Source organism: Oculina patagonica, chromosome 9 (assembly GCF_052425735.1).
Source record: "Oculina patagonica isolate OP01 chromosome 9, crgOcupat, whole genome shotgun sequence".
Taxonomy (NCBI): Eukaryota; Metazoa; Cnidaria; class Anthozoa; order Scleractinia; family Oculinidae; genus Oculina; species Oculina patagonica.
Genome location: NC_135766.1, coordinates 21,054,909 through 21,079,078, shown reverse-complemented (window position 1 = coordinate 21,079,078; position 24,170 = coordinate 21,054,909). Strand labels below are relative to the sequence as shown.

Sequence of the window (24,170 nt, the reverse complement as noted above, 5' to 3'; positions counted from 1 at the left end):
ACCATATCACTCTAACAACCAATCAACCACCTCGATAAAGTTAAAGTTTACATGTCTGCCTCTAATTTCATTTTCTTAGTGTCTACTTCGGTAAAAGCGCATATAATTTCTGGAAGAGCCCTGTAAACTTATATGTTAGTCATGCTATGTGCTAGCCGATGAGCACTTTCCGTGAAATGCACAGCAAAGAGATTCTTTAGACTAATAGCGTACTCTTAACTGAGTACATTAGAAAAGCACCGTAACATATCATCCTTGACTCTAAAAGCGTTTTTCATCACGAGGGTAGCAAAACGTGTCGGTCATTTAATTTGTCGTTCTAAAAACACTACAATTTTTGCGTGAATACTGCGATGGCCCTAATGTGTGTTTTTTAAACGCTTAGAGTCTTCTTTGCACAATGTAAGGTTGCCATTAGCAAGTATAGATATTGATTTGTCAAACTATTTAATAATTCATCAAGTCAACACAAAGAAATCACAACCGTTAATTATGCTCTTTTCCCTGCCGGCCCATGTAGTTTCAGGCTTTTCGTAGATTGGCCTCTTTGTTTGGTTCCAGCCGATTTCCTTTTAGACAGAAACATACGAAAACGAATAAGTCAACATCGTCCAGCCCTAAGCTTTATAAAGTGTAGTGTAAGCACTCCTTCCGTTCTTAGTTCTTTGGCCACTTTTTGCTTGAGTAGTAACAAAATACCATTTGTGTTAAGGATTCCATTTGAGTTAAGCGTTTTGTAAATTAGCAGATATTTATAATAATGCCATCCTTTCTCTGCTGAAGCAGCAAAGACTAGTAATTCTCCAAGAAAAAACGTGGTCAAATATTCCTCGAAGTGAGACCATGTGCTCTTGATGGTGGTCAATCTTCTCTTTTGTTTTACATTTTTAAATTCAATATTTGATGTATTTTCTAAAATTAAGTTTGTTAATCCTTGTGACACGTTTAACTTTCCACATTTTGTCGTATGATTATCTCGCACACAGCGCACGCGAAATCTTGGCAGCTTTTTTTTTTTAATAAAGACAGCTGAAGTTTCCCAACAACTTGTTATCTGTTTTAATAAAACTGCTTACATAATGAAATGTAATTAACTAGTCTGTGGAAAAGGTGTACTAAATTTCTGTGTTCCCATTATCTGCACACACTGCGAGGGGCGATACACACTGGGGCGATGACGTAATTAACGATTCGAGAAATTTTTTGATGTATATTATTAAACTTGTCAGCACACTTGTCGACGCACAAATTGATTCTGAACCACGTTTAACTGATCACTCTTTCAATAATTTTATGCATTAGTTTGAGTAAGGAGGCATGAATTGATGTCAGACAAACAAACTACTTATAGACTGTCAGACAGGTAGCAAACATCACCCGGAAAGCAATCAAACAATCAAAATGTCTTATGACACCATATGGTAGCTTCAGTCTCATGCAAGATATAAACATCACGTATTTTGTTCAACTTCACACTTTAAACAACCTTCGAGGAGATGAAGGCCATCAAGGCTCTCGTTTTTATTCTTTTCCAAGGAATGGTAAATGTAACAGTTATCGCCGCCGAAGAAGACTCTACATCTTCTCGTTCATCTTATCTTAAGATGCGGGAAAATCAGCGGCTTGAAGGGCACGTCGTGGAGCATTTTGAGTCTCCCAGTTTGTTGTCATGCAGCCATTCGTGCTTGAGGATTTCCTGGTGTACTTCCACAAACTTCAAGATGCCGTCCGACAAGAACGGCAAAGGAACTTGCGAATTGAACAAGCACGGGGCGATCGACGCAAACAGCGAATTTCATGAACAACAAGGAGTTACGTTTTCTATGTTGCTTAAGGTAAAGTATATTACTAGTTTACGTTTCATGTTATGTATGTGTTGGAGAAATGAATATCATAAAGCGGAGCTCCCATAACTAAGCGAAGTTGGTAAACCAATCAAGCAGAGAAATTTTGGTAGTCACTTTTTCCCGTACGTACTCACGGATTAGACCTGGGTTGAGGTTGCCCGACGGTTGTCCGTGGATAAAAAAAGTAAAGAAATTACAAACTACAAATTAGAAACTGCAAATATAGCTCGCAGGGCAAGTCAAAATACAGACAACGGGTAAAGCACTCATCAACACCATACAGTAAAACATCTGATAGATTTATTATCCAACTGCCTTATCTTGTTTGCCTTTTTTATAAGTGAGTGTATCGAAACTTCAGTGCGTAAATTTCGTATTTACGCAAAAAAGAAAAAGAAAAGAAAAATCGCTCTTGTTCAACATTTGTACAGTTAAATGTTAAATTTATTGATCTCTGGTCGTATTTTCCGTAGCTCAAACAAGGAATTGACTTATTTAGTGAGGACGTTTCAGTTATATCTAAACGTAGTGATGGTATGGAAACGTGGCAAAATTTGTTGCGCAGTGTTCACTGTGGAGTATAGGCTGAATGAAACGTGAGTAAAAGAAGCGAGACAGAACTTTATTCTTGAAATATTCCTCACAGGATGTCATCAAAAGTCTCAACGCTCTGAGTTTAATCCGACTTTAAGCCGTGAATTTTCCAGCAGGAGACATTCATACATTAAATTTAAGTGAAGTTTTCCGAAGTGCTACACGACGACAAAGCAAAATGCTTGACCAAAATTAATTAATTTAAACTAAACTTGTTTGAAAATCATGTTTACCCCATCTAGCTTGACTACGAGCTGTCAAACTGACTCAGAGCTTTTTTTAAAGTGATTTCAAACAAATTTCTTTGATTCTCACTTTTATACAGTGAAGAACTTGTAGAGATGGTTTAGTGTACAGTAAAAGTTGTTCAAACTGTAAAAACGGCAAGAGATAAAAGATGGCCACCGATTTATCCCAAAAAAGGTTTAAATTTTAATGTTTTTTATGCGTACGTGAGCAACCCGATGAAGTGTAGATGGGACGGGATACTTAACCACGAAATATATTGACGTCTCTCACGTAAGCAAAACTATAAGAGGATCGGGAAACTATTTGCTATTTTTCATTTTTTCTGCCTCGAGATTATAAGTATTGTTGTGAAGACATTCAGTTTATAAAACGTAAGCGATTTAAAATTTGTCTTGCACCTATGGGCCACCGTATAAATTAGTGCTTTGGTCACTTATTTTTCAGAATGGTAACGTTGTAAACTCCATCGGAAATCAAATAAACGGGGAGCTCCGCTCTAAGGGCTTGTCGTTATCTAATTTTATATTTTTGACTGGAAGACAAAACAGCCGGTGCGCCTTATCGATGTTGAAACGGAAATGGTTCATAGTAGCCCTTCGATTACTTAGTGCAAAAACGTCTCCAAGCTGTCAGTTAAAACTGTACTTAAAGATGCAAAGGAGTTAACTTAGCTTGTGGTTTTATTGATAAAACGGTCTCGGTTAAATCCATTTCCTTAGTACCTACTTCGATAAAAGCGCTAATCGTCTGAAGAACTCAGTAAAATTATATGTTAGTCTTTGTTCCGGTTGAGCACTTTGCTTAAAATGCACAGAAAAAAAAGATGTCATGCTTTAGTCTAAAAGTGCTACTATTGAAAAAACAGCCGTTGCGCCTTATCGATGTTGAATCGGAAATGGTACACAGTAGAACTTCAATTATTAGTGCAAAAACGTCTCCAAACTGTCAGTTGAAAAAGGAGTTAACTTAGCTAGTGGTTTTATTGATAAAATGGTTCCGTTCAATTCTATTTTCTTAGTGCGTACTTCGATAAAAGCGCTAATCGTCTGAAGAACTCAGTAAAATTATATGTTAATCTTTGTTCCGGATGAGTAACTTTGCGTGGGTAAAATGCACAGAAAAAATGTCATGCTTTAGTCTAAAAGCGCTACTCTTGAATATCGCATTATAATACATTCTACCTTCTGTAAACGCCACTCGTGAAGTTCAAAGTAAAATACGTTCGTTCTAAAGCGCTACTCGTGAAAAGCACTGTAACATATGTCGATCATCAGTGCTTTAGTCGCTTTTTTTTCAGAATGGTAACGTTGTAAACTCAATTGGAAATTAAATAAGTGGGGAGCTCCGCTCTAAGGGCTTGTCTCAATCAATATATTATTTTACAAGACTGGAAGACAAAACAGCCTGTGCGCCTTATAGATGATGAATCGGAAATGGTACATAGTAGCCGTTCGATTACTTAGTGCAAAAACGTCTCCAAGCTGTCAGTTAAAAAAAGGAGTTAACTTAGCTAGTGGTTTTATGGATAAAATGGTTTCGTTCAATTCCATTTCCTTAGTACCTACTTCGATAAAAGCGCTAATCGTCTGAAGAACTCAGTAAAATTATATGTTAATCTGCTTTGTTCCGGATGAGCACTTTGCGTGGGTAAAATGCACAGAAAAAATGTCATGCTTTAGTCTAAAAGCGCTACTCTTGAATATCGCATTATAATACATTCTACCTTCTGTAAACGCCACTCGTGAAGTTCAAAGTAAAATACGTTCGTTCTAAATCGCTTCTCGTGAAAAGCACTGTAACATAGTCGATCATCAGTGCTTTGGTCGATTTTTTTTCAGAATGGTAACGTTGTAAACTCAATTGAAAACTAAATAAATGGGGAGCTCCGCTCTAAGGGCTTGTCTCAATCAATATATTATTTTACAAGACTGGAAGACAAAACAGCCTGTGCGCCTTATAGATGTTGAATCGGAAATGGTACATAGTAGCCGTTCGATTACTTAGTGCAAAAACGTCTCCAAGCTGTCAGTTAAAAAAAGGAGTTAACTTAGCTAGTGGTTTCATGGATAAAATGGTTTCGTTCAATTCCATTTCCTTAGTACCTACTTCGATAAAAGCGCTAATCGTCTGAAGAACTCAGTAAAATTATATGTTAATCTGCTTTGTTCCGGATGAGCACTTTGCGTGGGTAAAATGCACAGAAAAAATGTCATGCTTTAGTCTAAAAGCGCTACTCTTGAATATCGCATTATAATACATTCTACCTTCTGTAAACGCCACTCGTGAAGTTCAAAGTAAAATACGTTCGTTCTAAATCGCTTCTCGTGAAAAGCATTGTAACATAGTCGATCATCAGTGCTTTGGTCGATTTTTTTTTTCAGAATGGTAACGTTGTAAACTCAATTGAAAAGTAAATAAATGGGGAGCTCCGCTCTAAGGGCTTGTCTCAATCAATATATTATTTTACAAGACTGGAAGACAAAACAGCCTGTGCGTCTTATAGATGTTTAATTGGAAATGGTACATACTAGCCTTTCGATTACTTAGTGCAAAAACGTCTCCAAGCTGTCAGTTAAAAAAGGAATTAACTTAGCTAGTGGTTTTATTGATAAAAATTATGGTCTCGTTCAATTCCATTTCCTTAGTACCTACTTCGAAAAAAGCGCTAATCGTCTAAAGAACTCAGTAAAATAATATGATAATCTTTGTTCCGGTGCGCCTTATCGATGTTCAACCGAAAATTGTACATAAGTAGCCCTTCGATTACTTAGTGCAAAAACGTCTCCAACCTGTCAGTTAAAAAAGGAGTTAACTTTGCTAGTGGTTTTACTGATAAAATGGTTTCGTTCAATTCCATTTCCTTAGTACATACTTCGACAAAAGCGCTAATCGTCTGAAGAACTCAGTAAAATTATATGTTAGTCTTTGTTTCGGTTGAGCACTTTGCTTAAAATGCACAGAAAAAAAGATGTCCTTCTTTAGTCTAAAAGCGCAACTCTTGAAGATCACATTATAATACATTCTACCTTTTGTAAACGCCACTCGTTGAGTGCATAGTAAAATAGAGGCCCCATTAGGGGTTTTAGGGATTCGGGATATTTAGGGAAAAATTATAGGGATAAGGGATATTTCAGAAAAAGTATAGGGATAACAGGATAATTAGGCCAAAAATTAGTGGGATACGGGTGTAGCCACGGAGCCCCTTATTATTTGTTTTCATTTGTCGAGTCCTTTGTTTCCGTTTTGTCGCGCATATTTTTCTTGTAATTAGCTCTGTCGGTTATATTTAGGTTCATTACTTGTTATATCTTCGTGTGCATTTTTAGATCTATTGTTTCGCTTAGCGTTTTCTGCGGTGTTTTTTTTAAGTTTTCGTTGTCAGTATGTTAAAGTCGCCGAAGTGTTCGCACAAATCTTGTAAGTTTCGTATTTTTTCCATTATTTTTTCGCTTTCTGTTTTAGTTTTCCGTTTGTTTCTTTCGCTGTAAGTTTAGTTTGTCTGTGTTGTTTGTTATTTCAGCAAATCGCTGGTTAAAGTGCGTATTTTGAAGTTGTGCGTATGGTTTGATTACAACGGGATACTCGGACCCCCCAATAGGGCCTCAAAATATATTCGTTCTAAAGTGCTACTCGTGAAAAGCACTGTAACATATGTCGATCTTAATTCTAGAAGCAGTTAGTTGGCAAGAACATAGCAAAATGTGTCATTCATTATTCTAAAAGCACTACAAATGAACGCGTGAATACTGCGATGGTCCCGACGTGTGCATTTTTATCACCTCGGGCAAGGTTTTCATTACCACATTTATATCATCATCGTGATTTCTCACGCCAGTAGACGCATAAGGGTACGAGATAATTAAGAAACAGTTCACATATTAACTTCTTTTAGACATTCTATTTGCGGTGTTTCACTTTTCAGGGATGCCTTATGACCGGACTCGGATGTCTCAATGGTGGCTCTTGCGTATATGACGAGAAGATACAAACCTTTTCTTGCTCGTGCAAAGAACCGTGGGATGGAGAAAAATGTGAACTGATTAAAATCAGTAAGTCAATGCTTTAATTTACACTGTATGAGATGGTATGGAGTTAGGTACATTTATAAGGACTATGCTCAGACAACAAACAACAATTTGGAAACTAGATGCCGTCCATCGTTTTCAAAATGCCATCCTTTTCATTCTAGAGCTAGTTGTAACTTTGTTGCTAGAGCTCTGCGGGCCCCAAAGTGAAAAGTGGGGTAATGTTCTCCAAGGTCTTGCCCAAAGGTCGCAACAAATTCAGAATCCCATTAAGTTTGTTGACAATCGTGCCCTAAAAGTAATTAATGTAAAAATTGAAACACTATTGCTATTGTTATCTGTTAATTATTATTATATCATTTTCAATGACAAATGGGGCAAAAATTATAAAGATATAAAAGCAAGCAACTGTAGCCAAACCCAACGTAAGTCAAACCCACTACCTTCCACTCTCGTGTCAGCTGCTCTAGCTTAGTTACAGGAGACTGGTGGCAAGTTCCCAGCGTTAGGTGTGGCATTAAAGAAAGGGTTTTACTCATCTTTCAGACGCTTCTTCATGCGATGAGGCTCAAATAAAAACAAACCAGACGTTACTTAATGGGAAATACCTTCTTACAAATAGAAGCGTGCCACTTAAGGTAAGCCAGAGGAAGAAGCTATCACAAACTTGTAATGGAGTGAATATTACAGTCGGGGGAACAAGTTCCAGGTGATGGCGACATCACTTCTCAGAGAAGTGACTGAACCCGCAGTTTTTGTCCCTGATGTTGCTAAGCAACATGAAGAAGTTGTACGCGCGATTGCTTTCGGAGTACTCGTGTGCACTCGGGCTAGTTTTTGATTGGATGAAATAATTCGGGAAATTCTTCGAGTGCTTTAACCCTTTCACGCCTAAACACGCATTTATAGGCGCTATTTGGAGGTGCAATCATCGAACTAATTGTGACGTCATCAATAAGCACGTCAGAGGAATTTCATGATAAGAATCTGATAGAGCTTGGATTAAACTTTCTACATAATGTTTCATTTTCATCATCGGTTACATTCTCACAGAGCTAATCAGAGAAAAAGACGATTCGTTTTGAGTGCAAAATTGTTGCTTAAAAAGGCCAGTTCACCTTTAATTGGTCGAGGTCCCCTTTTCTGGGTTTTCCAATGAAAACGTCAAAACATTTTTTGGCCAGAAGAAAGGATATGAAGAGTAGAAAGTAATGAGAGTAAGAAAGCCGAATAAAACGGAAGCAAAAGGAGCAAAAATAGGTTGGAACGGTTCAGCAAGAAAAAAAAATTGGCTTATGCGAAAGCCCAAAAGTGAAATATTGTACATTTTTAAACTGAATCTTTATGAAAATGTTGCAGAAGTGTAAAAAAAGTGCTTCCTTAGCACGGTTACGGTAAATTCAAGATCATAGCATCAAAAATTCAGTTTAGCGGTTAAAAAACGCCTGTTTGGAGGAAAATTCGGGGATGAAAGAGTTAACGAAGATTTGCCAAAACTGGTACTTATTCCCCCGATTGATTAACCCTCAGACGTACAAATTTATTAAACTTGAGTTTACTTGAGGTTTTTCTTTAATAATCTTTAAAAAGGAATGAATGATGCTAAAGCTTAATTGATATGTTAAGTATGTGTCCCTCATCTTTAGTTGACGTTGCCACCCTCGGACGTACAAGGGGGGTTCGGAGGCCACCCTCCTCGAGTTTTTTTTTTTCACAATTTTTAAAAAGTCCAATTTGAGATTGTCACAATGTATGTGTTGTGTGACCATTTGCATTCGGTTGGTTTATTTTGAAATTGTGAGCTATGGTTTTATTCCGACTCCGCCGTAAAATATGTTTTCTTAGAAACTTCTGCAATTCTTCAATTTAACACGTTGTAGTTAACAAAAAATTAAGACACGTTGCTCAAAAGCATTAGTGAGTCACAGAGAAGATTGCATTATTAGTATGCCTCTTTACAAATATGGGAAGCTCCGAGGGCTAATGGTTAGCGCACTGGATCGAGCGGTCCGGTTTCATCCTGGGCCCAGTCGTTGTGTTGCGTTCTTGGGAAGACACCTTACTCTCAAAGTGCCTCTCTCCACCCAGCTGTATAAATGGGTACCGAAGGTAACTGCGATAAACTAGCATCCAATCCAGGGGCGAGTAGTAATACTCTAAGAAAACGGGATAAGCTCCAGCCTGTATGGCCACTATGCTCGATGCAGTCTTTATCTCGTTACTAATCACAAATAAAGAATTCATTCTGAAAGAGAAATTTCTCTGTGACGAGAGTCATACCTTCAACATAATTCGCTTGTCCGTCATTAGGTGTACTGCCACATGACAGATGACAGCAAAGGATGGACTCTTATTGCCCGATTCTCAAACAGTGATGATAAGAATTGGATGGATGACACCGGTTACTGGTGGTATGACCAACAAGTTGCCATGGGAGCAACAACAGATCCATCCGTTAACACTGACGCGATCTCGCCAGCGTTTTGGTTGGTCAGCGGAAAAGAGTTGAAGATCACGCGCAGTGATGATCCCAGTCATACACCTTTGTTACAGACCACAGGTAACTGTTTGGACGGACAAACATTCCGAACAAAAATCACAAGTTATGGCGACTTTAGAAATGCAAGGGTTTGGTCCCGTGACCGGTGCCTGGGAAATTGCACTGTTGAATATGGCGGTCAGTACAAGTCAACAGACGCGTTTAAATTTGCTGAGTGTAATGGAAGCATCCAAAGCGCCAACAAGATCGGCTTTTGGTGTCATTGGCTTGCTGATGGATCAGTGATGATGATTGGTGGTGGAGGAGGATCCGAATGCGGTCGTGCTGATCACGGGATTGGAATAACAGAAACTAACCCAGCATCGTTTGGTCCAGACAAAGGCCCGAAACAGACTGAATATGACTTTGGTAGACATGCTTTCACATATATCATTCAAAGCCAGTCGTATTCACTAAACCTGTGGATCCATTGAATAAGCCACTTTAGGTTTGGTTTATAAGATATTTGACAACTATTCACCAAAGTGGAGGTGGCTAGAGGTGGGTATTTAAATATCCACCACTAGCCACCTCCACTGAGGCGAACAGTTGTGTTAGCATATACTAATAGTGAGATAATATAACCCGAAAGGGTGATTTTTTTCTAGTTTATTCCTACAATTAATTAAGCTTTTCTTGCGCGCGTTACTCGGAGGTGAATAGCAAAAGATATTCGGTGTTTGAGCAGCCAATCAGCGAGCGCCAAAAACGCTATCCTCTGTTTTAGTATGAACTAAATTAAAATATATAAGATATGGTAAAACTCGCTTGGTAGCGGGCCTAGAAAAAACTAATTAACAAAGAAAATGAATTTTACAAGCTTTTTTTTCTTTCTTTTGCTTGTGTTCTCCTATTAAATTCGTTACCCCCTTGCAGAAAGCATTTTTTGCTGTCTTTGTAAGTGGTCCTATTTCTTAATGGTTTTTAGGACCTCTTCATATGGCTGGCCCGGTTTCCGAGATCTCGCCTTAAGCTTTCCACTTTTTGCTGTGTAAAAAATTCAACGTGTTCATATGAGGAGGCGGAGACAATCGGGCTGGAAATTTTCCTATATGAACACTTCATCCCAGTAACCGGGATGACATTTTCTTTTCAAATGCACAACCTTTCCGTGAAAGGAGGGCCAGTATTCGATTATTATAGCATGTTTCAACGATTTTATAGATTAGGATGATTTCTATCGGTCTTTCATAATTTTTCACACTTACAGCAACGAGTAGCAGCACTTCTCATGAGACGGCCAAATGTTTTGTCGTTACATCTTAAGCCTGCAATGATGATCTTATCTCAACTTTTCATCTCGGTGACCGGGCTAAGATTTTCCATATGAAAAGAAGAAAAAAATCGTCCAGGTAACCGCATACCAGCCCGGTTACCGGGCTCTGCAAATGTGCATCATGTACTTTTTGTAAATTGTGATTGTGTTTTCTTTAATGTGTCATGTAGTTACCGTTATGCTATTTAAAATATTCTTTGTATATGTAGGTAGGTAATCATATTGTAAGTAGTGTAAGTAATCGTATTGTAATTTAGTAGTTGGTAAGTAATCATATTGTAAGCAATGTAAGGGCCGATTCGCACAAGCGGCCAAGTTTTGTAACAATTGGTAGACTTCATCATTTTTGAGTCAGTTGTTGCAGAAAGTAAGTGCAAATACGCTTTTTGAGAAGCAAAACTTGTCCAACAATTCATGAAAACAGAGAAGCAGTTGTCTTATGATTGGTCCGCGTTGCACGCGCGATACATTTTGTCAAACAATCGCAAAAACAAGTGTGAACAACTTGTCTGGACTGAGACAAATTTTGTCAAAACGAACAAAACTTCAAAGGGGTCGTTGTCTAGCCTCTTGGCAGGTCAATTTAGGAAAATCCACATTCTCATGTCCCTTGTAATGCCAGATAGCAATACATTGTTGATTGGCTATTGTGTTTGGCCCGAATTGCACCGAAAAACAACACGCACTCAAAGATTGTTGCGGTAGTATGCACCGTGATGTGGCTGTCACTATCATATTACAGCCGCGAAATATTTCCACGATAGGCAAAGCATGTTTATAAGTGAAGTGCTTCTCCCAATGTTAGGGTGAACAAAAAAAAGTTATCTTGAGACGACTCATTTATCGACAGCATAAGAACACGCGTACTATAATAAATGCGAATTGTTTAAGAATTTTTCACCACGTGGTACTGCATATCTGATGTTTACCCAAGACGGCCGTGCTGAGAAATGCACAGGGATGCCAGAAGCACGTGCAAAGCTATTGCACTAACGATTTCACCTTTTGTTCTCTTCAAGATGTCTGACGGACTTGTCACGACAATTTTGTTTTTGTCAAAAATGTCAGGACATTGGAAACTTGTCCGCTAGTGCGAATCGGCCCTAAGTAAACATATTACTGTGAAAGTAGTTAAGGTAATCGTACATGCAGTAAGCAGTGTAAGAAAATATTCTGAAAGTAGTTGAAATAATCGTACAGTAAGCAGTGTAAATACAGCCAACTCTCCCTAAGACGGACACCGTCGGGACCGGCCCCAATTGTCCGTCTTACAGAGGTGTCCGCCTTATATGATTATATGGAGTTTAGTTACAGTAAAATGACTGAAAAACGGCAGGGACAGGACCTGCCCAGGTGTCCGTCTTAAAGAGGTGTCCGTCTAAAGAGGTGTCCGTTACGAGAGAGTTGACTGTATTCGCATTGTAGTGTCTTTTTTGCTATAAATAAAGTAATGAAAACTATCAGCTCAACCTCGTTCCCAGCGACGAGGTTGCTATCAGCTCAGCCTAAAAATCATTAACAGAGGTGCTCTTAAATTTATACAAATGAAGTGATTGCATGCATGCAAGGACATTTATACCTGGCCATCAGATTTCATAGTGTCGTTCGTAAGGCTTGAACATTGATAAATACATTACATAATATTGTAAGGCGCTTAATTGAATTAAAATTATCTGTATATTGTGATTCGTGTAAACAATTTTAATACGTCATTTTATCTATTTCCTTATATATGGTATTATTAAATTCTCAACCTCGGATATTGCATGTTTAGCTTTCTGATTGTTTCACTGAATCCCGGTTATCAGCTCGTATACCTATGTTTGACCTTATATGGGCAAATGAGTGCAGCAAGTTTCAGCTCAGCGTAAAATTTTTCTTCGGGAAGCGACAGTTCCATCAGAAAAATGCGTGGTTGAAAACAGCAGATTTGGCGAGCTTTATGAAAAAGAAATAATCAGCGGTGCCTACAAAAACCATAGAAATGCCATAGTAAAATTAACTACGCAAAACAAATTTAAAGGATTGATGCGAAAAGTTTAAATATTAATACTTCTAATTGTAAACGCACAACAAGAGCGAGTGAATAAAGTAGAAAAGCAGCAGATAATTTACGAAAGAACGGCAAACTGACACAGTTTCATTCATTGTACGTTATAAAATTAGGTTCAGCACATCTGTAAAGTTTGTTACCTTTTAATCTTGGTCTTACCCTTTTAAACCTGTTTCACTTTGAGCTCAATTTCGCTTCAAATAACATAGCAGTCTTGATGACAGTCGTGAAGCCGTAAATTACAGGTACAATGTAAACACTTGCTTCGTTCTACTTGCACAAGACGTAGTTTCCAGAAAAGCTTTTGCTTCGGATCATCCCGTAAATCTTAACTGTTGTCACAATTTACAGGATATATAGACTACTTTAGAGGAGATTACTGGATGAAAATATTGGGAAGAAAACTCTCTCGCTGAATAGGTGCAAATAAAGTTGTGTTGTGTTGTTGTGTCCCGCTTTCCTCGTCTGTTTTATTCACCTCAAAAAGTAAATACCACATTCCGATCTAAAATCACAAGTTATGGAGACTTTCGAAATGGAAACGTTTGGGCTTCAAATGAGTGCTTGGGAAATTGCACGGTTCAATATGGCGGTCAGTACAAGTCAACAGACGGGTTTCAACGGGCTGGGTGCAGTAGAGACATCCAAAGCGCCGACAAGATCGGCTTCTGGTGTCACTAGATTTATGATGGTTCAGTGATGATGATTGGTGGAGGAGGACGCGGTTGCTCACGTGCTGATCACGGGATTGGAATAACAGAAGCTAACGCAGGATCGTTTGTTGAAAACTGGAAGGACAAGCAAACTGAATATTAATATGACTTTGGTTATGATGCTCAAACTAATACGCTCCCATCCCTGTCGTATTCATTAAACCTGTGGATCCGTTAAATGAAATGTTGCGTAAGAAGCTCTAGGTTTGTAAACATAGGATACAATCCATACTCTCTATGACTGCCTAAAGTCGTTTAAAATTACCATATTACAGTTTTTCGCCCATCGAGCTACCTTATACACGGTTGGACCTCTATTAAAGCGGGGTACAACTGAAGGCCGTATTTTGAGTGGGTTAACGGAAATTTCGTTTCACAGATGTTTCCAAATCACTCTATATAATTATGTTGTTATTTGTATATATATTTATTAATTTTTATCTGTGTCACATGAAATGATACCAGAAATCATATTGTTTAATGAATATTAATGCGCCAATTATGTTAATTATTGTTTCAGTTATTAATAGGCCTTATGCATGATAACGTCATTAGCTCAAAATTCACCACCAAGCCTCGTTTACGCAAATTATTCTCAATCCTCTGCCACCTTCATATAGTTTTAACGTGGATATTATTTTCTTTTCGGCCGCTTTGGGAATTCGTTCATGATAAATTTCAAAAGTTGGCACTTCGAAAGCGAGGCTTGGTGGTGAAATTAGCCAGTCTGACGAAAACATGCATAAGGGCTATCGAAAATCGGTTTTCTCTGCCAGGGGACTGGAAATAATTTAGCTGAGTCATTCTGAATCAAGCGTATTCGACGAGCAACTTGTTCCAACTTTGCAGTAATGTCGGGTTACAAGCATGGAACTGAATAGAAAGAAGTTGAGCCTGACCCAAAGACAAAAACGTCATATACAAGAACATCATTGAATATACCTAATTGAAGAAACGTTGACCCTGTGAAAAGCATAAACCATGAACAATAAGACCGAATGGTATTTTGGGTAGACAGCCTTAGTAAGCTTAGTAATACTCCTTTTATTGATAATCAAGATAATTTCTTTCTCTCAGAGCCTTTAAAGCATGATTTATGCAACCTATCTGATTACCACGTTTATTCTGTCAGAGACGACGATTATTTTTTTCGACGTCCCAATAAACATTTGGGTCACATCGTTTATGGTTTACGCTTTTCATGGGTCAACGATTCTTCAATCAGGTGTATAATGTTATGTTCTTTTCCCTGCCGGCCCTTGTAGTTTCAAGCTTTTTGTAAATTTGTCTCTTTGTTTGGTTCCATGCAGCCTATTTCCTTTTGGACAGAAACATACGAAAACGGATAAGTCAACATCGTCCGGCCCTTCCTAAAGTGTAGTGTAAGCACTCCTTCCGTACTTAGTTTTTTGGCCACTTTTGCTGACAAGTGGCAAAATACCATTTGTGTAAACGGCTAAAGTTATCCGGTCCGAACCGCATTTTAAGCTTACTTAATTTTTCTGTCGTCTAAATGTCATTTAAGAGTTTCGATTCCATTTGAGTTAAGCGATTTGTAAATTAGCAGATATTATAATAATGCCATCTTTTCTCTGCTGAAGCAGCAAAGACTAGTAATTCCCCGGGAAAAAACGTGGACAAATATTTCTCGAAGTGAGACCATGTGCTCTTGATGGTGGTCAATCTTCTCTTTTGTTTTACATTTAATTCAATATTTGATGAATTTTCTGAAATTATATTTGTTAGTCCTTGTGACATTGTGCCACATTTTGCACGCGAAATATTGGCAGCTTTTTTTTTTAAATAAAGACAGCTGAAAATTTCGCAAATTGCTTACATTACGAAATGTAATTAACAAGTCTCTGGCATTTTATATCACAATAGGTGTGCTACATTTCTGTGTTCCCATTATCTGCACACACTGTGAAAAAAAATATTTAACTTGTTAAAGTAAACACACAAAGTTATTCTGAACCACGTTTAACTGATCACCCTTTCAATATTTTTAAGCATTAGTTTGAGTAAGGAAGCATAAATTGATGTCAGACAAACTATAAATTGACAGGCCCTTCCTAAAGTGTAGTGTAAGCACTCCTTCCGTACTTTGTTCTTCGGCCACTTTTGCTGACAAGTGGCAAAATACCATTAGTGTCAACGGCTAAAGTTATCCGGTCCGAACCGCATTTTAAGCGTACTCGATTTTTCTGTCCTGTCAATGGCATTTAAGAGTTTCTTCCGACCCATTACGATTCCATTTGAGTTAAGCGTTTTGTAAATTAGCAGATATTATAATAATGCCATCCTTTCTCTGCTGAAGCAGCAAAGACTAGTAATCCCCCGGGAAAAACGTGGACAAATATTTTTTCGAAGTGAGACCATGTGCTCTTGATGGTGTTCAATCTTCTCTTTTGTTTTACATTTAATTCAATATTTGATGTATTTTCTGAAATTATGTTTGTTAGTCCTTGTGACATGTTTAACTTTCCACATTTTGCCGTATGATTGTCTCGCACACAGCGCACGCGAAATATTGGCAGCTTTTTTTTAAATAAAGACAGCTGAAAATTTCGCAAATTGCTTACATTACGAAATGTAATTAACAAGTCTGTGGCATTTTATATCGCAAGAGGTGTGCTACATTTCTGTGTTCCCATTATCTGCACACACTGTGAAAAAAAAATATTTAACTTGTTAAAGTAAACACACAAAGTTATTCTGAACCACGTTTAACTGATCACCCTTTCAATATTTTTAAGCATTAGTTTGAGTAAGGAAGGATAAATTGATGTCAGACAAACTATAAATTGACAGGTACCAGTCAAAACGTCTTATTACGCCATATGGTAGCTGCAGTCACCAACTATAATCATCACGTATTTGGTTGAACGTCACACTTTAACAACTTTCGGACGTGATGAAGGACATCAAGTCTCTCGTTTTTATTCTTCTTCGAGGAATGGTAAATGTTGTAGTTTATGCCGCCGAAGAACAAGACTTTACATCTTCTCGTTCATCTTATCTCAAGATGTGGGAAAATCAGCGGCTGGAAGGGCACGTTGTGGAACATTTGGAGTCTCTCAGTTTGTTGTCATGCAGCCATTTATGCTTAAGGATTTCCTGGTGTACTTCCACAAACGTCGAGATGTCGTCCGACAAGAACGGCAAAGGAACTTGTGAATTAAACAAGCACGGGGCGATCGACGCAAACACCGAATTTCATGAACGACAAGGAGTTACGTTTTCTATGTTGCTTAAGGTAAAGTATATTGCTAATTTACGTTTTTATCTTATGCATGTGTTGCTAAGGAGAAATGAATATAGCGGAGCACCCGTGCGAGCCGAAAGCTTGAGCGAGTGGAGCATCCATAACTAAGCGAAATTAGTAAACCCATCAGGCTCGTACATACGTACGGATTAGGCCTGGCTCGAGGTTGCTCGACGGTTGTCCGTGGATAAAGAAAGTAAAGAAATTACAAACTCCATATTAGAAACTGCAAATATAGCTCGCGAGGCAAGTCAAAATACAGACAACTGGTAAAAGTACTCATCGACACCATACAGTAAAACATCTGATAGATTTATTATCCAGCTGCTTTATCTTGTTTTCCTTTTTTCGACTTTTTTTTTTTCACTGTGTAGGTTGAATGAAACGTGAGTAAATGAAGCGAGACAGAACTTTCTTCCTGACATATTCCTCACAGGATGTCATCAAAAATCTTAACGTTGTGAGTTTAATCCGACTTTAAAAAAGCTCTGAGTCTGTTTGACAGCTCGTGGTCGGGCTAGATGGGGTAAACATGATTTTCAAACAAGTTTAGGATTTCAAACAAATTTCTTTGATGCTCACTTTTACAGTGAAGAACTCGTAGAGATGATTTAGTGTACAGTAAAAGTTGTTCAAACTGTGAAAACGGCAAGAGATAAAAGATGGCGACCGATTTATCCCAGAAAAGTTTTAAAGCTTAATGTTTATGCCTACGTGCGTACGTGAGCAACCCGATGAAGTGTAGATGGGACGGGATACTTTACCACGAAATATATTGACGTCTCTTACGTAAGCAAAACTATAAGAGGATCGGGAAACTTTTTGCCATTTTTCTATTTTTTTTTTCTGCCTCGATTTAAACTTGTCATGCACCTACATGGGTCACCGTATACATTAGAGCTTCGCTCTGAGGGCTTCTCTTAGTCTATTTATTATTTTACAAGACTGGAAGACAAAACAACTCGTGCGCCTTATCGATGTTGAATCGGAAATGGTAGATAGTAGTTCTTCGATTACTTAGTGCAGAAACGTCTCCAAGCTGTCAGTTAAAAAATGGAGTTAACTTAGCTAGTGCTTTTATTGATAAAATGGTTTCGTTTAATCCCATTTCGATAAAAGCGCTTATCCTCTAAAGAACTCAGTAAAATTATATGTTAATCTTTGTTCCGGATGGGCACTTTGCGTGGGTAAAATGCACAGGAAAAGATGTCATGCTTTAGTCTAAAAGTGCTACTCTTGAATATCGCATTAAAATGCATTCTACCTTCTGTAAACGCCACCCGTTGCGTGCAAAGTAAAATATGTTCGTTCTAAAGCGCTACTCGTAAAAAGCACTGTAACATATGTCGATCACCACTGCTTTGGTCGCTTATTTTTTCAGAATGGTAACGTTGTAAACTCCATTGGAAATTAAATAAATGGAAGACAAAACAGCCGGTGCGCCTTATCGATGTTGAATCGAAAATGGTACATAGTATTCTGTAAACGCCACCCGTTGCGTGCAAAGTAAAATATGTTCGTTCTAAAGCGCTACTCGTAAAAAGCACTGTTATTTTTCAGCATGGCAACGTTGAAAACTCCATTGGAAATTAAATAAATGGGGAGCTCCGCTCTAAGGGCTTGTCTCAATCTATATATTATTTTACAAGACTGGAAGACAAAACAACCGATGCGCCTTATCGATGTTGAATCGAAAATGGTACATAGTAGCTCTTCGATTGCGTAGTGCAAAAACGTCTCCAAGCTGTCAGTTAACTTAGCTAGTGGTTTTATTGATAAAATGGTTTCGTTCAATTTCATTTCCTTAGTACCTACCTCGACAAAAGCGCTAATCGTCTGAAGAACTCAGTAAAATTATATGTTAATTGCAAAATGAGTCATTCTTTGTTCTAAAAGCACTACAACTGTACGCGTGAATAGTGCGATGGTCCTGACGTGTGCCTTTTTATCATCTCAGGCAAGGTTTTCATTGCCACATTTATTTTATCATCATCATCATCATCATCATCATCATCACCATCATCATTTCTCACGCCAGTAGACGCATAAGGGAACGAGATAATTAAGATACAGTTCACGTATTCTCTTCGTTAAGACATTCTATCTGCGGTGTTTCACTTTACAGGGATGCCTCATGACCGGATGTCTCAATGGTGGCTCTTGTGTACATGACGAGAAGATACAAACCTTTTCATGCTCGTGCAAAGAACCGTGGGACGGAGAAAAATGTGAACTGATTAAAATCAGTAAGACCATGTTTTTATTTACACTGTATGAGATGGTATGGAGTTAGGTACATACATAAGGACAATGCTCAGACAATATACAACAATTTGGAAATTAGATGCCGTCCATCGTTTTCAAAAAGCCATCTTTCTCATTCTGGATCTAGTTGTAACTTTGTAAGTTGCTAGAGCTCTGCGGGTCTCAGAGTGAAAAGTGGGGTAATGTTCTCCAACGTCTTTCCCAAAGGTCGCAACAAATTCAAAATCCCATTAAGTTTGTTGAAAATTGTGCCCTAAAAGTAATTGATGTAAGAATTGAAACACTATTGGTATTGTTATCTGTAAATTATAATTATATCATTTTCAATTACAAATGTGGCAAAACAATTATGAAGATATATAAGCAGCAACTGTAGCCAAACCCAACGGAAGTCAAACCCACTACCTTTCACTCTCGTGTCAGCTGCTCTAGCTTAGTTACAGGAGACTGATGGCAAGTTCCCAGCGTTAGGTGTGGCATTAAAGAAAGGTTTTAACTCATCTTTCAGACGCTTCTTCACGTGATGAGGCTCAAATAAAAACAAACCAGACGTTACTTAATGGGAAATACCTTCTAACAAATAGAAGCGTGCCATTAAAGGTAAGCCAGAGGAAGAAGCTATCACCAACTTGTAATGGAGTGAATATTAACCCTCGGACGTACAAGGGGGTTAGGAGACCACCCTCCAAGAGATTTTTTTCATAATTTTTAAAAGGGAATGAATGATACTTAAACTTAATCGATATGTCGAGTATGTGTCCTTCATTTTTGACGTTGCCACGGCAACGTCATAATTACTTACAGGTTTGATCTAATATCGTCTTTGACATTGTTCTTTACTTTCTCCAGTTTTGTCATACAAAATTGTACAATTCGTGGAATTGTACATTCCATAAACATTTTGGCTTAATTTCGTATCAATATCCTTTCCTAAATAGTGTAATCCAAGATGGCGTATCAAAATGGCGGGCCTAATGACGTGATACGACGTCATATGATGTCACAACGAACAAATATATGTCATGTTGTAGAAGAAGTGGTCAAGGGCTTTCTACACAATGTATATTAATTTTGCTGGGTTTCAATAGAACGAATATATTAGAGAGGGAGGGGGAGGGGGCATCAACCCCCTCCTTTGTACCATGGTGGAGGCATGGATTTGCGTTTACTTCAGAGGGTTAAAGTCGTAAGAAAATATTTTAGGTTATGATTACGGTCAAAACTGTAAAATGCCACTCATACTTTCAACAGGGTGAGGGGGGGGGGGGGGGGGGGGGATATCATATATTTGTGCCAGCTTTTGGTGAAATCGGTGATTTGAGCATGTGCTTCCCCTACCAGATCGTCTCATGAAAGCGCTTTTCAAAAAGAATCCAATTTTGAGATTTTCAAAATATGTGTTGTGTGACCATTTGAATTTGGTTGGTTTATTTTGAGATTGTCAGCTATGGTTTTATTCCTACCCCGCCGTAAAAAAATGTTTCAATTGAACAAGATGTAGTTAACAAAAATATATGTATCATGAATTAAGACACGTTGCTCAAAAGCCCTATTGAGTCACAGAAAAGATTGTGTGTGTTATGGGTATGCCTCGTTACAAATATGGGAGGCGCGGTGGCCTAATGGTTAGCGCGCTGGACTCCGGATCGAGCGGTCCGGGTTCGAGTCTGGTCCCGGTCATTGTGTTGTGTTCTTGGGAAAGACGCCATACTCTCAAAGTGCCTCTCTCCACCCAGCTGTATAAATGGCTACCGGGGTAACTCTGCGATGGACAAGCAACCCATCCAGGGGGGAGTAGTAATACTCTTAGTCGCTTCATGCTACAGAAACCGGGATAAGCTCCAGCTTGTATTGGCCACTACGCTCGACGCAGTCTTTACCTCGTTACAAATCATATATATAAAGCATTTATTCTGAAAAAGACCTTTATCTATAACGCGAATCGTGGCTTCAACATAATTCGCTCGTCCCTTATTAGGTGTATTGCCACATGACAAATGACAGCAAAGGATGGACTCTTATTGCCCGATTCTCAAACAATGATGATAAGAATTGGATGGAGGACACTGGCTACTGGTGGTATGACAAGCAGATTGCCATGGGAACAACAACAGATCCATCCGTTAACACTGACGCGATCTCGCCAGCGTTTTGGTTGGTCAGCGGAAGAGAGTTTAAGATCACCCGCAGTGATGACCCCAGTCACACTCCTTTGTTGCAGACCACAGGTAACTGTTTGGCTGGACAAACATTCAGATCAAAAATCACAAGTTATGGCGACTTTAGAAATGGCAAAGTTTGGGGCAGTAATAAGTGCCTGGGAAATTGCACGGTTGAATATGGCGGTCAGTACAAGTCAACACACGGGTTTGAACAGGCTGAGTGCAATGGAATCATCCAATGCGCCAACGGGATCGGCTTCTGGTGTCATTGGCGTCTTGATGGATCAGTGATGATGATTGGTGGTGGAGGAGGAGGGCTAGATAGTTGCAAACGTGCGGATCATGGGATTGGAATAACAGAAACTAACGCAGGATCGTTTGGTCCAGAAAAAGGCTCGCACAGTAAGAACCAGGGTGAATATGACTTTGGTTTTAATGCTTACACATATAATCACCCAGCCAAGGATTATTCACTAAACCTGTGGATCTGTTAAATAAGCCACTTTAGGTTTATAAGATATTTACAGATATGTCCAGGAATGAACGCAAATGAAATGCACGTTCCTCATGACAGGCCTGGTTTCCGAGATCTCGCCTTACCACTATTTCCTGTGTAAAAAATTCAACGTGTTCATATGAGGAGGTGGGCTAGTTCGGTTACGGAGAGATCTGTTTTTACGGCCGAGATCCCTGTAATCGGGATTGAAATATTCCCATATGAACACTTCATCCCAGTAACCGGGATGACATTTTCTTTTCAAATACACAAGCTTTTCCTTAAAAGGAGGGCCAATATTCGATTATTATAGCATGTTTCAACGATTTTCTAGATTAGGATGATTTCTATCGGTAGTTCATAAGTTTTCAGACTTACAGCAACGAGAAATACGAGCAGCACTTCTCATGAGACAACCAAATGTTTGTCGTTAAATTTTACGTTAAGTAGTGTAAGTAATCGTATTGTAATTAAGTAGTTGGTAATTAATCATATTGTATAATTGTGCCAATTCGAACTAGCGGACAAGTTTTGTTACAATTGGTAGATTTCATCATTAATGAGTCAGTTGTTGCAGAAAACAATTGCGAATACGTTTTTTGAGCCGCAAAACTGTCCAACACTCCATAACAACAAAGAAACAGTTGTCTTATGATTGGCCCGCGTTGCACGCGCGAAACATTTTTTCAAACAATCGCAGAAACAAGTGCGAACAACTTGTCTGGACTATGACAAATTTTGTCAAAACGAACACAACTTCAAAGGGGTCGTTGTCCTGCCTCTTGGCAGGTCAACTTAGGACAATCCGCATTCTCATGTCCCTTGTAATGCCAGATAACAATACGTTGTTGATTGGCTATTGTGTTTGATCCGAATTGCACCGAAATACAACACGCACTCAAAGATTGTTGCGGTAGTATGCACCGTGATGCGGCAGTCAATGTCATATTACAGCCTCGAAATATTTCTGCGATAGGCAAAGCATGTTTATAAGTGAAGTGTTTCTCCCAATGTAAAGGTGAACAAGAAAAATTATCTTGAGACGACTCATTTTTCGACAGCATAAGAACACAAGTGCTTTAATAAATGCGAATTGTTTTAGAATTTTTCACCACGTGGTACTGCATATTTGATGTTTGCCCAAGGGCCTGTTTACATAGGGGAGAGTTGTCCCTGGTAGGATGGTTACCATCTCCCCCGATCGAGCTATCTTTTAACGAGCGTTTATATGAAAAAGTTGCTCCTGTTGACGGACATAAACTTGGCCCTCTCGGTTCAAAAAGACTGGCGAGAGTTATTTAAAACGTCTATTATGGCTGCTTTTTCTAAAATCAGGAACGCTGAATCGTCGACCAAGACCCTTTTTTGGACAAATTTACCGCCGACTTCCATTTCAATTTATCTGCAATTTTGTTTTTGCTGAATTTTGCGTTTGCGCATGCTCCCTATGTGTCAACTTGTCCCTGGTAGACGAGGCAAAAATATCCAAACTGTTTATATGGAAAAAAAAGTTGGCTCGCTCCCCAGGGCCACCCTACCTTCAAAGCGAGTGACACTCCACCCAGGGTCACCCTGCCCCCCCCCCCCCCCCCCCCCCCCCCGAGCCAACTTTGCAATTTCTCATATAAACAGTTCGAAGCTATTTATACAGAAACGTATCAAAAACTCTCTCGCCCGGGGTGGCTCGGTATGGAGGGTAACCCTCCTAACAGGGACAACTCTCCTCTATATAAACAGGCCCCGAGACGGCCGTGCTGAAAAATGTACAGGGATACCAGAAGCACTCGCAAATAAAGCTATTGTACTAATAACTTCACCTTTTGTTCTCTTCAAGATGTCTAACGGACCTGTCGCGACAATTTTGTTTTTGTCGAAAATGTCAGGACATTGCAAACTTGTCCGCTAGTGCGAATCGGCCCTAAGTAAACGTATTAAAACTAGTTGAAGTAATCATACATGCAGTAAGCGGTGTAAGTAATCATATTGTAAGCAGTGTAAGAAAACATACTGAAAGTAGTTCAAGTAATCGTACAGTAAGCAGTGTAAGTCGTATTGTAATTACGTAGCCGGTCTTTTTGCTATAAATTATAAATAAATTAATAAAAACTATCAGCTCAGCATTAAACTCATTACTGATAAGTGATTATCTTTCCCATAACCCAAGCCAATTCTCAGGTATGTTTAATAAAAATATTTGTATGCATGTTTGAGCGAGAATTGAAAAAAATTGAAGTTATACCAGTGACATGCTAAATACTGCTGTTGAAAATTACTATTTAGTTAATTTTTTTGTTATCGTAAAAAGTATTCATTGTCAGTTCATTTTTTTCAGTTGGAAGAATTGCGCTAAAGCCGTGAAATTATATAATAGCGAAAGAAAAAGAGTTTTTATGTTGGTAGGAAGTGACCAAATTTCTGAATTTAGCAAATTTGTGACTTCGACCACCGAAATCGATTTTCTTTGTTTTCTTAAAATTAGAAGACTTTTAGGGGAAACAAACTACACATTAGGTTTCAAAACAACCTAAAGCTATTAATGAGCAAAAAATGAAGAAAATCGATTTTTCAATTTCTGCCACGAAATCAATGTTTTGCTCGGCCGATCGTAGGGTCACTCTTAAAAGCTAGTTCTGTACAAGAATGTTTCCATTTCTGCAGCGCGCTGGCAGCAGCCGTTACTTTCACC

General features: G+C 38.6%; 2 protein-coding genes across 5 annotated transcripts; both read left to right on the top strand.

Annotated features, from left to right (window-relative positions):
• Positions 1–1,439: 1,439 nt before the first annotated feature.
• Positions 1,440–19,091, top strand: LOC144666368 (uncharacterized). Of its 3 annotated transcripts, none has more exons than XR_013573172.1 (5): positions 1,440–1,835; positions 6,613–6,739; positions 7,262–7,353; positions 9,026–9,745; positions 18,851–19,091. XR_013573172.1 is itself a non-coding variant. In XM_078527793.1 (4 exons), the coding sequence occupies exons 1-4, from the start codon at positions 1,497–1,499 to the stop codon at positions 9,686–9,688; spliced, it is 1,221 nt and encodes a 406-aa protein (XP_078383919.1). In that variant the 5' UTR covers positions 1,440–1,496; the 3' UTR covers positions 9,689–12,216. The 3 variants fall into 3 exon arrangements, 1 of the variants encoding a protein (XP_078383919.1); XR_013573173.1 differs by lacking the exon at positions 18,851–19,091 and adding an exon at positions 11,352–12,216 and having other exon boundaries at positions 9,026–11,303; XM_078527793.1 differs by lacking the exon at positions 18,851–19,091 and having other exon boundaries at positions 9,026–12,216.
• Positions 16,049–22,370, top strand: LOC144666366 (uncharacterized). 2 transcript variants are annotated; one of them, XM_078527789.1, is made up of 4 exons: positions 16,049–16,552; positions 18,687–18,807; positions 19,335–19,465; positions 20,805–22,370. In XM_078527789.1, the coding sequence occupies exons 1-4, from the start codon at positions 16,211–16,213 to the stop codon at positions 21,480–21,482; spliced, it is 1,272 nt and encodes a 423-aa protein (XP_078383915.1). In that variant the 5' UTR covers positions 16,049–16,210; the 3' UTR covers positions 21,483–22,370. The 2 variants fall into 2 exon arrangements, with proteins under 2 accessions (XP_078383915.1, XP_078383916.1); XM_078527790.1 differs by having other exon boundaries at positions 16,050–16,552; positions 19,335–19,426.
• Positions 22,371–24,170: the final 1,800 nt, after the last annotated feature.